The 18126-nt window shown below is 33.1% G+C and overlaps 1 protein-coding gene across 1 annotated transcript in view; it reads right to left on the bottom strand.

The window, feature by feature from the left end:
* LOC145297607 (transient receptor potential cation channel subfamily V member 5-like) overlaps positions 1-18126 on the bottom strand; it is a 152782-nt gene that overhangs the window by 57193 nt on the left and 77463 nt on the right. Inside the window, exons 3-5 of the mRNA XM_080143666.1 lie at positions 13909-14155; positions 6587-6745; positions 6287-6441 (exon numbers count right to left, since the gene is read on the bottom strand). Coding sequence (XP_079999792.1) covers positions 6287-6441; positions 6587-6745; positions 13909-14155 — 561 coding nt within the window. The remainder of the gene's footprint in view (positions 1-6286; positions 6442-6586; positions 6746-13908; positions 14156-18126) is intronic.

Raw genomic sequence — 18126 nt, 5'->3', positions numbered from 1 at the left:
AAGCAAAGCAACCAAGACATTTAAATATTCCATAAAGTATAGCATAAATAACTGACACGTTATAACGATAATAATGTTGTAACATAGCGCCGCCGACTATATGCAAGTGCATGCGAAATGACGTCACCGGTAAAGAAAAAAAAAGACTGTAAAAAGGAGAAAGAGGACGATCACGTGGAGCATGGGACAAAAGAACGTTCGAAATATCATTAAAGGGACGGTCACGTGGATTGTTAAGCGTTGAGACATTATTTTGAACAAATATGGCGGTAGTAAATCAAGTCGGCGAAGAATCCATGCAGTCACGATTCAGTCGTTTCAAGATGGAGGTTGACAGCGAACTGACTTGAATCCAAAATTCGATACTTTTATAATAAGGTTGGAGGCTTCTCATTGGTTGATTGTCTCAACCGTAGTTATAAATAAGATCGTCGAAATCATTGGAGTCATACCCTCATAATGGGGATGAGTCTTCTTGCGGCTTGGGCGGCTTCGAGACTGGGTAGAATACTCGTCAAGGGTCCGTTCTTTAACCTCAGCCTGATAGGTGCGGGGCCGGGAATCAGCCCAATACCTGTCGGGTTGAGGTACTCTGTCTGGGTATTACTCAGGAAGTCCACCCTCCCAGGCCTTGCCACCCGGCTTTCAGATGGGGCAAGTTTATTGCTTGTTGCCTGAGGCGCCTCGACCAGGGAATGCCGACGGGGATACTCAGGCAATTTTTGTAATTACAAGAGTGCCTCTCCTCCCTTAATGGAGCTTGCTTAGATCCCCACTTTCTGACCTTGTGTCACATATTGCTGATGTGGGCAGCAATTAAATATCTACCCTCATTATTAATCAAAAACATTTTAACATGGATGACGTCACAACCGCAATAACGAAGAAATTAATGCTGTTACAAAGAAAAAGCAAGCTGAAGTTCTTTTCTATCCTTTGTCCACTTTGAGACTGAGGCTACAATGTGTTGGTTCCCAGACAACGTTCCAATATATTAAGAGAGTAGAAAGTTGATCTTGGATTTACTTTCGGCAGATTCGTAACCCTCGCTTCCCAATTATTTTGTCCTGTAATCTTCACATTCAATAAGCGATGTTTCTGACAAAGGGGGGAGAATCGCTGTATTCTTGGTCGGAATCTATCCATCTTACACTTATCGTTGGCTAGTTTTTTTTTTATATTGAAGTAGTATTTTGTTTTTGCTTATGGCTCCTTACATCAAGTGGCTCTGTGACTTGTCTGGGGTGATTTTCATAAATAAATAAATACATAACTGATGTGGACTCAGATTGGGACCACGAATAGACAATTCGAAACACGGTATAGGTTTTAAAGATATATTGGAAAAAGGAACAATATATAGAAAAGTGGTGACGTAAGCTAGGCTTACTTGTCAGTCGGATGTCAGTGGAGTCCCATATTAACGCTTGTGCTTGGCTCTCGGTTAATATAGTATTTGGAAGAGTCCGTCAATGGATAGGCGACGGTCTCATAACACTAACTTTAATAGCAGGCACATACAGAGTAGTCGCTAAAATGGCGGGAAATTTGGGACTGTATATTTTCTTGTTTAATTTTTATTTTATACAAATTTTATTACTTCTGACTTATTCTCTTTTGAGGACCTATGAGTGTATTAGAATATTAGTCTTTAGAAAAAAACCTTAAAAGTTATTCTTTGCAAAACAATAAATTACAGTTTGACAAATTTCATGCTTTTCTAGAAACCGTGTTATATTATCGTATTTATAAAATAGAAACAGTTCCCCCCCCCCGTTTTTTTTTTTTTTTTTTTGATTAATAGAGTTTTAATAAAAGGTACATAACCAGTTTTTTTTTTCATTCGTCATATGAAGCAAACATCAATTCGGGTTATTAAAAAACAATTATTTTTTATTGCTTTTAATATTTAACCCTGGTCGATATTTTATTTTATACATAAGGAAAAAACGGGGAAGTGTTTACTCCAACATTCAGAAGTCCTTACACTGACACTGACAACGCTGAAACAAATTTAATGACAGTCATTTTTTTGGATATTCACCGGAAGCTATAGTGAGAAACACACACACACACAACACACACACGCACGCACACACGTCGCATGTTCTCAATTGTTGAGGTGGTTAAATCGATGAGCACGCCGTACTCACAAATAGAAGTTCTAAGATCGGATCTCGCCCGTAGCATAAGTATATTTTTACTCTGATTCTGTCACAAAAATGAACTTAAACATTACAACTTATGATTTAAAAAATATTGTTTAATTATCCTTTTATTTATTTTTTCCTTAATTTACGGAAATTAGTATTTTATAATGACATTATTGTTGCAATCACATAAATATCTGTTATGTTTGACGTTCATCTTCGTCGCCAACTGTTATGTTTGCAGGTTGAACCAAACAACGTATAAGGCAATACAAATGAAGACTCAACAAACAAAGGTAGATAAATAAGAAGTGTATTAGGTTGGTTGGTTGTTTTTGTTTTACGGCATATCAACCTTTTTCAGGTTATTTAATGCCGAATCTAGTTATTTTGATGAACGATTTTTAATGGAGTATATTTTTTTTTAAGTCAGATTCTATTTAACCCATAGTTGGGACCCTAACAGGTACTACCACTCCGGGTCAGAGTGGACCTGGGAGCAATGGCAATTAAAGGGTGGCTCCACACTCCCCAAAGCCCGCAAGGTGGGGCCTAACCATCGGATATAGTTTTAGGTCATATCCAGGACCGAAAGTGTATTAGGAAAAGTATATTTACAGTATATTTATATAATGGTTGTCAAGTAAGAGAGTCTTGGCTGGAGAACATATCTGCTCTCGGCTCGGCCTTCGGTGGCTTCTGGTTAACACACCCTCAGACTAACCGAGTCTTACTATTCATGTGTAATATTATCCACATATGTAAATGAGTGGGTGCCACCACAACAGTATCTTATAATAGTTTTAATAAATAAATAAATAAAAACTAGCAGGATCCTTAAGCTATTTAATAACAATACAAATTGGAAGTCTCTCGTATCTACAATCCTCTGTTATCCGTACGAGTGCAATAGACATAGGAGGCATTATTTTTTTAACGTCTCACGTATATAATGACTTAAGGACAAAATAAGAGAAGGAGTGTTTACGGTGATTTGATGCCCACTTTCATATCAACACGTAATATGTTTTTTTCCAAAACGATGAAAATTCTAATGATTTTTTTGCCGGTGCTATACTTAAATGGTGATATAATGATATATTTATGTTTGAAACACGCAAAAAATTACAATTAGCATAAAATAACAATTCTTCAAACTTTTACTGCTGCTTTGTACGGATCCGAGTGCTAGCTGTCGGCGAAGGAAGCAACAAATTTTAAACTTTCATGCATTATTTTTTTTGTCAGGTGTATATTTACTTTTTTTTCGTCCCAAACGGCAAATTATGACTGGCTACTGTGTTTTAGGTTCCATATCTACAGGGACACTCAAACTAGGGAGTTGAGCAGCACGATATCTGTTCACTTTACACATAAATTTCCGTACGTTAGCACAGTCGGGGACACAGGCTACAGGGAGGGAAATTGACAACTCTAGCAATTCGACTTCTTTCAAGTCTATGTATATAATAATTGTACTAACAAATACATATATGATCCGTTATGATACATATAATAAGAAACCACGGCATAATTATCTTGACGCGCTGATTCTCGTTAGATGACCGAAGATAAGCAGCGTTGAGCCTTGCATAGTACAGATTCACAAAACAAAACGGATACATATACATTTAGATTACATCATAATCTCTCTCTTCTCTCTCTCTCTCTCATACACACACACACACACACACACACACACACACACGACATAGCCAATCCAACACATACACACAATATGCATCTTCTATCTCCTAATCATTCAAACCCATACGCACCTGTAAAAAGCAAAACACAATCACTCAAACACATACAGTCTTCCCTTTTCTTTCTTTTTTTCTTTCTCCCTAAAATGGAGAGGTAAATTCCCAACTCTAGCAATTCGACTTCTTTCATGTCTATGTATATAATAATTGTACTAACAAACACATATATGACACGTTATGATAAATGAGAAACCACGGCATAATTATTTTGACACACCGATTCTCGTTAGATGAACGAAGTTAAGCAACGTTGAACCTGGTCAGTACTAAAATAGATGACCATTTGGAAATTCCAGGTGCTCCATGTGCTCTCTGCTTATCTCGGCATTGTTTCCAGTCGTCTAGCACTTCTCCTTGTAACTGGATTCAAGCAGTGTCGATTCAGGAGAGGCGTGGTTGAGATTGCAACACCCTTGCCTCACAATTACGCGCGCAGACAATGGATGATAATGTCTTTCGAGACTGAACGGAGGCATTAACATCGATCAATAAGAACCCCATATATGCATTATAATAACTATAATACTAAACATTTTCTAGTAAACACACCAAATACTCATTATACTTGTTATACTTATTATAATTGTTATACTTATTATACTTGTTATACTTTTATACTTGTTATACTTTTATACTTGTTATACTTATTATACTTGTTATACTTATTATACTTGTTGTACTTGTTATACTTATTATACTTGTTATGCTTATTATACTTGTTATACTTGTTGTACTTATTATACTTGTTGTACTTGTTATACTTATTATACTTGTTATGCTTATTATACTTTTATACTTGTTATACATATTATACTTGTTATACTTATTATACTTGTTATACTTATTATACTGTTATACTTGTTATACTTGTTATGCTTATTATACTTGTTATACTTGTTATGCTTATTATACTTGTTATACTTGTTATACTTATTATACTTGTTATACTTGTTATACTTATTATACTTGTTATACATATTATACTTGTTATACTTGTTAGACTTATTATACTTGTCATACTTTTATACTTGTTATACTTGTTATACTTATTATACTTGTTATACTTGTTATATTTATTATACTTGTTATGCTTATTATACTTTTATACTTGTTATGCTTATTATACTTGTTATGTTTATTATACTTGTTATACTTGTTATACTTGTTATGCTTATTATACTTTTATACTTGTTATGCTTATTATACTTGTTATACTTGTTATACTTATTATACTTATTATACTTGTTATGCTTATTATACTTGTTATACTTGTTATGCTTATTATACTTTTATACTTGTTATACTTGTTATACTTATTATACTTTTATACTTGTTATACTTGTTATACTTATTATACTTGTTATACTTGTTATACTTTTATACTTGTTATACTTATTATACTTGTTATACTTATTATACTTGTTATGTTTATTATACTTTTATACTTGCTATGCTTATTATACTTGTTATACTTGTTATACTTATTATACTTGTTATACTTATTATACTTGTTATACTTATTATACTTATTATGCTTATTATACTTATTATACTTGTTATACATATTATACTTGTTATACTTGTTATGCTTATTATACTTGTTATACTTATTATACTTTTATACTTATTATACTTTTATACTTGTTATACATATTATACTTGTTATACTTATTATACTTTTATACTTGTTATGCTTATTATACTTTTATACTTGTTATGCTTATTATACTTGTTATACTTATTATACTTTTATACTTGTTATACTTATTATACTTGTTATACTTATTATACTTTTATACTTGTTATACTTGTTATACTTATTATACTTGTTATACTTGTTATATTTTTATACTTGTTATGCATATTATACCTGTTATAATTATTATACTTGTTATGCTTATTATACTTGTTATACTTGTTATGCTTATTATACTTTTATACTTATTATACTTGTTATACTTATTATACTTTTATACTTATTATACTTGTTATACTTATTATACTTATTACACTTATTATACTTATTATACTTATTATACTCATTATACTTATTATACTTGTTATACTCATTATACTTATTATACTTGTTATACTTATTATACTTATTATACTTGTTATACTTATTATACTTTTTATACTTATACTTGTTATACTCATTATACTCATTATACTTATTATACTTATTATACTTGTTATACTTGTTATACTTATTATACTTATTATACTTATACTTGTTATACTCATTATACTTATTATACTCATTATACTCATTATACTTATTATACTAGTTATATTCATTATACTTATTATACTTATTATACTTATTATGCTTATTATACTTATTATACTTGTTATACTTATTATACTTACTGCTTTATCAGCCACGACAATTGCGTGTAAAGTTGTGTTGCCGAAAGAGTCTTTCAAATTCGGATCTCCGCCATTGCTAATAAGGTAATCATAGATTTCGTATGCTTCGATGCAAGCAGCAAAAGACAGAGCATATTCTCCATAATAGGCCAAACCTTTAATTGAAAAGAAACAGGAGAAAGGGCACGTTAAAGTCGTTTTATTACTTAGGTAGGATAGCAAAGAATGAGGTATTGAAATGTACAAATTTACGGTATGAGCATACACTAGTACGATAAACTAAACAAAATTAATATTTACCATCAAAGTTTGTTTCCTTTTTTGGTCTTTTACCGATTTGGTCAGTCGGTAAGAAAAACTGACCACGTGCTCTTTGATTAACGTTCACATTTTTTCTTAAGAGATATTTCACTGAGAGTAAGTCTTGGTTTATGACAGCCATGTGTAAGACGCTTTCACCTGCGCGAAAAAAAATAATAAATAAAATAGCAATAATAATAACAACAATAATAACAACAATAATAATAATAACAACAACAACAACAACAATAACAATAACAATAAGGGCACTTTTAGAACAGGTGTAAAAGGGGCAGGTACTTGAGCACCCCTCCTTCTGCACGCCCCTGTATGAAGTCGATATGGTCTCTGACAACCGATAATAGTTTAGAAAGTTTAAAGATTTGAACACAAAATTTGTAATGACCACGACACAAATGAACAACGAATAAGACGTGGCATGCAAAATCGTCTCAAAAGGGTACCAAGACCAAAGATGCATTCACTTACGAAGAGGCAAACAATTAGTGTATCGAAAATTATCTAGAATGAAGTAAAAAAAAACATTAAGGTTCAAGTAAAACGTAATAGGGACGTTTAAAAAGTACACGTAATTGTTACAATAGAATTATCTATCTATATATCTATATCTATATCTATATCAATATTTATATATATATACATATATATATATATATATATATATATATATATATATATATATATATAAGTGAACGTGTCTGTGTGTATCTCTGTGTTTGTGTCTGTGTACATTTCCCTTTGCAATAACTCTGTCAATTTTTAGTCTACAGACTCGAAATTTGATATACAAGGTACGGAGATTTGGAAAAATCTTTGTGATCGGTTTTCGGACAGAAATTTGGCTGTTAAGGGGTCGAAGTTCGACGATTTGACCTTTGAGAACTCTACTAAACTCATCCGCCAATTTTGGGTCTAAAGACTTGACATTTTAGATATAGGTTCCTTGAACATGGATCTAACGTAATAACTTGAGTTTAACCCAAAACAATAAATTTTAAGAGGTCATAATAGTGGTCAAATTTTTAAAAAAATTGACCGCCTTTTTTTTTTTTTTTTTTGCTCAACATACATTTCCAAACACCCGGGCAACGCCGGGCTGAAATGCTAGTAATGAATAAAGCGCTACCGATTTTTAATACGAAATCCTCCCAAAGACTAAAGATGTATTTATCATGAAGCTTATAAACAGGGACGTGCAGAGAGACGAGGCGGTGCCTCCGGGCAGTCCGAATCATATTCAAACTATCTCCCTCATCTCATAATATTCCTCAGTACTAAGACTTATACTTGAGTCTTTGGGGTATGCAGTCAAGCAATTTATCACATGTATCACCAGAACAACACCATGTTACGTAACGAAGGCCTTTGTTCGAACAGAAAAGTTTAAGTGACACCTAAGGGTCAAAGGTGACTCCCAAAACGGAAGTCACTGAAACCACGTTACTTCTAGGTGAAGATTTTCTCTCTTTCCTGGAGAAATTTCAAGCAGAGAAGACCTGTTCAAAATGCCGTTCTTAATGTAACGTGTACATTGTAACTAGCTGTGGCGGGGAAAAGCTATCCGTCTATCTATCTTTCCATCTCTCTGTCACACACGTACGCAAATAACTCAACACTGATTTTTTTCTATGGCTGTTCTTTTACTTTTTATAAATATTTTAATACATTAACATCGGCGTTTAAATAGTTTTGTCAGCAGACGATCAGTAATCTAATATATAAACGGCTATATGTCTGTCTGTCGGTCTGTCTCAATATTTCCAAACTCTATCTCCTCCAAAACTAAAGTCGCAGAGCGGCGCTAGGGGCCTCAAATGAATGGATTTTTTTTTTACGTGCCGTGCTTTTATGAGTCTTTAACTGGTTAAAATTGTTCTTAAGGGGTCAAAAATGGGTGAAAAGTGAAAAAAATCGTTAAACATTTTGTGCATTCATCTAAGTTTATTTTTAATTTGTAATCGGTTTATATGCGTGTAACGTTGGTACAGTGGTAACGTCACCAGCTTTGAATGCAACAGTTTCGGTTTTGATTCTAGCTGATGACACCTAAATACTATTTTTTACTTTTGAAATCACGACTCTATAATATATACGAAATCTGAACAAATTAAAATATCATATTTAAGCGTATTTTACGCCTGGTCATCCTCCCCCTGCTCCGGCTAGTTGTTTATATATGCATAGATAGGCGAAAGCGTGATAAATAGAGGAAAGTACTCAATCTTGATGACAGAGCTTATATAGAACAAAGTTTTGTGACATGCGATAAACAGTGCATGGTAACTAGTAGGTTTAGTTATGCAATGTTCGACGCATTTCTCACTCTCTCTCTCTCTCTCTCTCTCTCTCTCTCTCTCTCTCTCTCTCTCTCTCTCTCTCTCTCGATGCACTGGGGTCCATATTGGAGATCATATTAACGGTAGGGAAACATTTATAACCGGTTGAGATGATAAGAGAGAGATACATTCCTTGTAAGAGTTACATAAAGTTCATAATAACGATGAGGGAGACAAAGTTCATGTTAAGGATGTTTCGCACATTACCTTTTGCTGTTGAATGATGACACGACACAGTTTTACAACAACATGATGATAACTCCTTTATTATCGGATAAACAAGCAAGAACCTGGGTTCCGGAGGATGATATGGGTATATAATAATTTACATGCATACATCGATAAGTGATAGACATACTGTTATTTTTGTGGGCATCTGTTGTACTTAACGCACTTATGTGCTGCTAAAGATAACCTGAAATTTTTTGTATTTTAGGTCAATCACGTACAATTGTGATAAATCTGAAGAAGGAGCAAATACATTCACAAAAAGTGTATCCCATGTCTATCCTGTTGGTGTATCATCAGTCGAATATGTATTACATACCGAAAGTCGTAGTTTGAATAGTTGGTTGGTTGTTTTTGTTTTACGGCATATCAACCCTTTTCGGTTATTTAATTCCGAATCCAGTGATTTTGAAGTCGGTTTCTATTTAACCCATAGTTGGGACCCTAACAGGTTCTACCACTCAGGGTCAGAGTGGATCTGAGAGCAACAGCAATTAAAGGGTGGCTCCACAAGCTGGGTCTCCACCATCGGATATAGTTTAAGATCATGTCCAGGACTAGTTTGAATAGAATCGTTTGGGTGACACCTAAGGGTCAAATATGATCCCAGAACGGAATTCAACGAAATAATATGATTTCCGGACAGAGACTTTCTATCTCTTTTCTGGCAACACGTCAAGCATAGAAGACGTGTCCAGGGTTCCGATTCCCCAGTGGTGGAGGGGCACAACGTAACTAGCTCTAATGAGACGAGCTATTTGTCTATCTGTCTGTCTTTTTCTTCCTCACACGCGTACACAAGTAATTCGCCCCTCCGATTTATTTCTGTGACTTTTCTCTTAAAAAAAAAAAACGTTTTTATAAATTAATATTGGCGTCCGACGATCCATGCATAACAAAATGCGCCGAGAAAATATCAAGACTGAAGCTGTATCGATTTGCTACCAAACAAAATTCTTCATATTAGTGAACACTTTCCGTATAGACATTTATCAATGTCTACATTGCATCTTTGAAACATATATATATATATATATATATATATATATATATATATATATATATATATATATATATATATATATATATATAATTCAAAATATGAGATGTTTGTTCGAATTACGTTTAAATGTATGCATGTTAGTACAGTCAGAAAAGCAGAAGAGAATTCCAAATTCTACCGACATCTAGGGACCTCTACGCTGAAGGGGTGAGATTTTGCTTTTCGGGTTAGTCGGGAGTATTTATATTGAGGGGCCACAAGTGCTATGAGTTCGTCAGAGCAAATTCCATTAAAGTACTTGTAAAACAGGCACAAGGATGCGACACTGCGATGATGGGACAGGGGTTGGAACTTGGTTGACAGTACAGAACCTATAGATATACTGTCACAAACGATATTAATGTATGAATTAACATAGTGGATTTGAATTCTGCCGATTCCTTTTAAGCGATTCGGTAACCATTGGGGCAGTGCGGTAGACGTTGGGGTGTTAGTCCTTATACTTGGAACCAAACCAAAGACGTATTGGCCACCTCTATTATACGGATGATCCACACAAACATATTGTCGAAATATACAGATTAAATATAAATTATTAATTCGATTGAGGGTCAGGTGTAAAAATCAATATGGCAACCGGTTTTTTTTTGGGGGGGGGGGCAAGAGTGCAAAAACAAAAAGAGAGAGGTCAAAAGGTTGAGAGAGAAAGAAAAAAAAAAGAAAGAATAGAGATACATTTATTCAATGAATTCAAACAAAGAAAGGTACAAGTCGACTCTAACGTATTTTTTTCTTTTCGGTTCGTCTAATGCTTTAAAAGTGTGGTTGTCCGTCGGTCGCTGTGTCCGTAACTCTGTTCGTTGGTCTGTCACACTTTACGTTTGACATATCATCATTTTTTTATTTTTTTTTTGTTCGTTGGACACATAGATTGAATGGGCGTATTTTAAGAACATCGGTTTTGTTTAAGATGAATGTCTTTTTTTCGAGATAAGTGACTTCTATATTAATCTTTTTATCTTTAGATTCAAATATTAATTAACTACATTTTATTTCAGTATTTAATTTATATATTTATTTTCTGATTGTTTTATTTAATGCTAGCGTTTTCTCGTCCATAAATGTTGTTTATTACATCTCCCAAGCTGATTGCAAAAATAGATTAGGAAATTGTACTCATTTTTAGTTCCTGAGAGGGGGATCTATCACCATACTTTTCCTTAAACACGCCAATTGGACTTTTATTAAGTACAAGACTTAATATATATATTTTTTTAATGGAGAGTAGAAAACGTATTGTGGATGCGTTATCGGCAGCTCCCGTTACTCTCGCTTCTCTTTATTTGTCCCTCAGTCCTCATTTTTTAATGAGTGATTTTTCTGACAAAGGGAGAAGAAAAAGCTATATTCTAGGTTGGCAGTATTTTGCGCGAACAGTTGGCAGAGGTGGCGGAAATTTTCTGTTTCTTTGTCTATCCTTGTAGCCATGTCACTAGTAAGGGTGCTGGAGGTAAACATTTTATCTGTGCTGACGTTATCCGCCTGATAGCCAGGGACCCTAACCTTTGATTAACCACTAAGGAGGCTGTCCTATCAGCAGGTGCAAAGTACTGGGACTGCTGTATTGCCATTTGGTGAATGGATTCTGGACCATGCAGTAGATTCTGGTGGGACCTCTTGATGCCATATTAGTGGGTAATTGTTACGGTTTTACCTTATCATGTTCTACAAAAAAAATTCTTCGTTTCTTTTTCTCTCTTAGTTTCCCCTCTCTGTCACATCTGGGCAGAAGCTGCGAGAAAGGACTTGTCCTGTCTTGATAGAGTTCAAAATAAACTTCGTAGTCTCATAGGAGATATCATTTTCTCTTCTCTGCAACATCTATCTCACAGAAGAGATCCTGCGAGTTTGTCTCTGCTGTATCGTTATTTTCACGGAAAGTGTTCGACTGAGCTTCAGTTTATAGCCCCCCTCGCCAAACTTTCACAAGAAACACCTGTCTAGCAGAAAACACTCTCAATAATTCCCGCCACTCGTTATCTGTGCCTAAACCTGAACGTAGATTCCATGAGCAAAGCTTTTTTCTTAGAACTGCACGCATACGGAATTGTCTTCCGTTTTCCTGCTTTCCAGCTGACTAAAATATGGTTGTCTTCATGTCTAACGTAAACAAGTTCTTGATGAGCCGTCCCACTTGTTAACAAATTTACCGAATTTCCATTACTAATGATTACTATATTGTCCAATTTCTACTGTACACTCTTTAACCCTTATCCTCGAGTGGCCTCTTGGCGTTGATAAGTGGTGACGCCTATGTAAAAAAAGAAAAGAGATAAAGTGAGGAAATGACAATATAGTAGCAAATAAATAAGCGTAAAAATAGCATTGAATAAAAAAGGAAACGAGAAAAGCGAGAGATTTGGGGCAAAAACTCGACTAAACGTGTGAAGAAAAACACAGGTAAGATGACGGAAAAGAAAGACAGATAAGACGACGAAATAAAACACAGGTAAGATTGTGAAATAAAACACAGGTAATACGGCGAAAAAAACGTGTAAGACGGAAACAGAAACGGAAACACGGGTAACATGACGGAATAAAACACAGGTAAGATGGCGAAAATAAAAGACAGATACGATGATGAAAATAAAACAAGTAAATAAAAACACAGGTAAAACGGCGGGAAAGATGAGGAAAATAAAGCATAGGTAAAACAGCTTAAATAAAACACAAGTAGGACTGTGAAATAAAACACAGGTAAAACGGCGAAAATAAAACACAGGTAAAATTGGGAAATAAAACACAGGTAAGACGGCGAAAAGGCGCAGATAAAAGGGCGAAAATCACACGTAAAACGACAAAAGAAAACACAGGTAAGAAAGCGAGAATAAAAAGAAACATAGGCAAGACAAATGTTAAATAAATAAAAAATAAAAGCAAAAAGATAACGTAGTTTTTATTTAACAGCAATCTGTAATACTCGTCTCAGGAATTGATCCATAATAGACACACTTGGAACTCAATAAATTCAATAGAACAGAAGCCCTCTTCAAATTTTTCTTGGAACGTTTTTTTTTATTATATGGAGTTTAAAGAATCAATATAAATATGAGCCAACTTAAAACAATCTGCATAGGAGATTCCAACCAAATGCGAAATTCTAAATGAAATAGTTCCAGTGTAAATAAATATCTAGGGTGTATATACACCAAATAAAATAGTTCCGGTATACATACACCAAATGAAATAGTTCCGGTATAAATACACCAAATAAAAAGTTCTAGTTTAATACGCCAAATAAAATAATTCCGGTATATATACACCAAATAAAATATACATACACAAAATAAAATAGTTCCGGTATAAATACACCAAATTTAATAGTTCCGGTGTATATACACCAAATAAAATACTTTTGGTGTACATGCACCAAATAAAAAAAGGTCCGGTGTAAATACGCCAAATAAAATAATTCCGGTGTGCACATACCAAATAAAATAGTTCCAATATAAATACACCAAATAAACTAGCTCCGGTGTATATACACCAAATAAAATACTTCCGGTGTAAGTATGACAAATAAAATACCGGTTGTATTCTTTTTCATTAGTGTGCAAATATTTAATCATTCAAATATTTAATATTTTTGCATATAAATGCAAAAATATTAAATATTTGAATGATTAAATATTTTTTTAAAAGTTGGCCATTAAAGAACGAAAAGATTTTCTAACCAAAATATTCTGTGCCTTCATAGATGTCGAGAACCATTTTCGGATAGAGTTCCAGCATAATGTAAGCGATTCGAATATGTGTGGGCGTGTTCATGAGGAAGCAGAGGTGCAGCGCAGTCTCTCCGATGGGTCCACGATGGTTGAGGTGCCAACACGCTTCGTGCTCTTCAAACTTCTGAAACTTGTTCTCTTTATATTCGTGCAGTAGTTCCATGTCCGTCTTGAAAGGAATCGCCTTAGTGGTTCCCTGCAGAACAGAACAGTAAAATATTTTTAACGTCCTTCTTAAATTCCCTCGTACACGTATAGACTATATAAATCCTGTGTATCGCTTTATTGCATGTCAATATATTGGTTTTAATTTTGAAATTGCTATGAAACGCAAGGAAGCGAAATTTGGTACACTGGAAGAGCATAATAAGGTGTCTTATTTCCCCGATTTTTTTTAGGAATTTGAACAAATATTTTGAAAGTTATACTATTTTTTTTCTATTTTCTGGTAATTCTAAGTGTGCCTTTAGAATATGTAGTCCCCAATACCTTGATGATGAAATACACAACATATCACAAACGCACAAGAAACAGTACAACACCTGACATTCCATTTCTAATGCAAAGAAAAAAGCCACGAAAATATATTTTAAATAAACAGAAACATGACACAACAGACACATCCCTACTAAATAGATATCTCCTCATACCAACCCATACTAATAATACAACGATTTTTAACACCCTCTACAGACTTGGTATACACATGATACAAACAACTTCTTTAACGATAAACGAAACATTATAAACCACTAGGCACTCCTCCAAAACCCTCACATCCAACGCCGGTATATATTCTATCCCTTGTAATAACTGCCACAAGTCATATATAGGAGAAACACAACGTAAGTTAGAAATAAGACTCAATAAACATAGAAGATATAAAAAAAAAATTAAAAAACAGCAATCTCTTAAACGAATTTTATTCTTACTTTGCTGATTATGGACATTCGTTCAGCTTTTCACATGCAAAATCACGAAATTCGTTCCAAATAGAACTAAACGAAGACTTTTAGAATTAGTACTCATTTCAAATACTAGCACCATCACGCAGAGAAAAGGGTTCTACAATTTAGCTTCCACTATAGGAAATATAATAATCAAAGAGCAAAACATGAATGTAGATACTGGGTAGCTAATCTATATATCCGTCACCGTTTATATATAACGAACTGAGTTAAATCATCTTGTGATTTATTAATCTTGTGGTTTAGTCTTAGAAAATATTGTTGGGGGGGGGATATTTTATATAAGACAATCCCAGCGAAATAAAATAGCTCAATATACAAGATAGAACCAGTATGGAATATAAAAATAATATTCACCCCTATTCCTGTGGCACCACTCGAATGCAATTCTTATATATCTATAAAAATGTAATTCTTGGTTCGTTCAACATCCATATTTCTACATTACCAATTTAATTGAAATTTTCAGAAAATCTATCTGTGAAGTCAATGAATGTTTGCATGCTATTAAAATAATTTAACATTGCGAATTATAAAAATATTAATTAAAATATAAATATTTTTCGTAAGTCGTTTCTGCGAGACTGCCCGGTTTTATTTCCGGTAATTTCCGTTTCAACTACTCTCGAATTACAAGATAAGTAAAAAAAAAGTACTCATGCAGAGTGATCCGTGCTGAAATAATAACGTTAAGCCATTCTTAACATTGGGAAGGGAGGGCGTTTTGTACCTATTCTGTACTTACAACTGAATAAAAAAAACATATCATAAAACTTTAATTAAACGTGGAAATACGATTTTAAAAAAAATAGCGCGGATCACCCTCTGCATTAGCACAAAAAATCCCATATTTTTTAAATTTAAATTCATTTATGTATCTTACCAATTTTTTAATTTAAATTCCTTTATTTATCTTAAGGCTTTTCTCTTATGAAACATTACGTTTTAATTGTTTAGTTTCTTTCACGGCATTGTTTACATAAAAAAAGTTTGTTTTAACTTTTTCTAAACTGTTTCATTTTTACGACATGCCTCAGCGTATTATAAACATCCTAACCTCCCCATGTTAAAAACGGCTTTCAAATTAAACACGCCCTTCCACAAACCTCGAAAGCCGTTCTTAACATAGGGAGGTTGGAGGTGTTTATTCTGAAAGCCGTTTTAACATGGGATGGTTAGGGTGTTTATAATATGCTGGAGCGAGTCATAAAATTAATAAAATTAAAATTTTATTGCAAAAATTGCTCGAAATTTATTTATTTGACAAAAAAATTTACATTTTGGTACTCCTTGGGCGTTGAGTTCCATGGCGACCAGCAGAAAAAATAATGGCTCCCTTAATCCCCCACCCCACCCCGCACGTAACATATTTTATTTACTGGCGTTGATTTATTTATTTATTTATTTTGAAAAAAAGTTTTACTCTTTATGAATATTAAAAGAAAAATGTTATTAAAAATTTATTAATAATTTCTCACTTTTACAAACATTTAATTTTAAATTTCTTTTTAAATGACGACTTTTATCGACTTTTTTAAATAGTATATGCGGATGGGTATGTTGACAACAAATATCAGTTAAATTTTGTAAATATTCCCACCCCCAATTGTGTTTATTCCGAAATCCGTTGTTAACATGGAGAGGTTGAGGGTGTTTATTCTGAAAGCCGTTCTTAACATTTAACATAGGTGGACCTAATGTAAAAAAAAATAAATAAATAAAATAACTGAATAATTTACTGATAATTTTTCACTTTTACAAATATTTTTAATTTACATGCACGGATGAACAAATTGTTGAATAGTGCGAAAATAATTTGTAATAAACTTCGGGTTTGCAAAATTTAACTGATATTTGTTGTCAGCATACCCATCCGCAATTACTATTTAAAAAAGGTTGATAAAAGTCGTCATTTAAAAAGAAATTTAAAAACAAATGTTTGTAAAAATGAGAAATTATAAATAAATGTTTAGTAACTTTTTTTCTTTTAATATTCATAAAGAGTAAAACTTTTTTCAAAATAAATAAATAAATGATTGTAAAAGTGACAAATAATCGTTTAGTTACAACGGCAACATCAGTAAATAAAAAATGTTACGTGCGCATGCGTCAGGCTTGACTAGAAGGGGGGATGGGGGGACTAAGGGAGCGATTATTATTTTTCTGCAGGTCGCCATGGAACTCAACGCCCAAGGAGTACCAACTTTTTTTTCCAATATTCATGAAAAGAGTTAAGCCAACGTAAATAAATAAATGTTTGTAAAAGTGACAAATTAAGGTTTATTTACTTTTTTTTATTCATGAAAAGAGTTAAGCCAACGTAAATAAATAATGTTTGTAAAAGTGCGAAAGGCAACGTAAGTAAATAAATGATAAATGTTACGTGCGCATGCGTTAGCCTTGACTAGGGGGGGGGCTAAGGGAGCGACGATTAAATAATTCTGCTGATCGCCATGGAACTCAACGCCCAAGGAGTACCAAAAGTAATACTCTTTATGAATATTAAAACAAAAAAGTTACTAAACATTTATTAATAATTTCTCACTTTTACAAACATTTGTAATTCATGCATTTACTTACGTTGGCTTAACTCTTCATGAATATTAAAAAAAAACTAAACTATGTATTGATAATTTCTCACTTTTACAGACATTTTTAATTTACATGAGTGGATAATTTTTGGGGTAAATATTTACATTTAGGTCTACCTCCACAATTTTTTTTTTTAATGACAACTTTTATTGATAAATAAATTGACTTCTCCACAACTTTTATTGATGAATAAATCTACTTCTCTGTAACGGGCACTGAACCCCTTCCTTTTTTTTTAATAGTATTTTCGGGTGGGTATGCTGACAACAAATATCAGTTAAATTTTGCAAATAGTTTTTCACCACCACCACCACCTCCAAAAATGGTGTTTATTCCGGAAGCTGTTCTTAAAATGAGGAGGTTGGGAGTGATTATAAGGTGAACCTAATCTAAAAAAAAAACATCAAGTTTTTAAATGATTAAAATAATTTCTCACTTTTACAAACATTTTTACATGCGTACATAAGCAACTATTTTTTTATTAACTTTTTTTACTTTTTTTATTTAAAAATTAGTAAATTTCGATGAATAGAATAATAAATCATTTATCATTAATGTGTTTTTGGTTTTGTGTTGAATGAAACTTTTTTGTTTTCATTACAACAAT

Source organism: Euprymna scolopes, chromosome 18 (assembly GCF_053919585.1).
Source record: "Euprymna scolopes isolate OS-2025 chromosome 18, ASM5391958v1, whole genome shotgun sequence".
NCBI lineage: Eukaryota > Metazoa > Mollusca > Cephalopoda > Sepiida > Sepiolidae > Euprymna > Euprymna scolopes.
The sequence above is the reverse complement of the archived record's forward strand: the minus strand, read 5'-3'. Positions and strand labels throughout refer to the sequence as shown.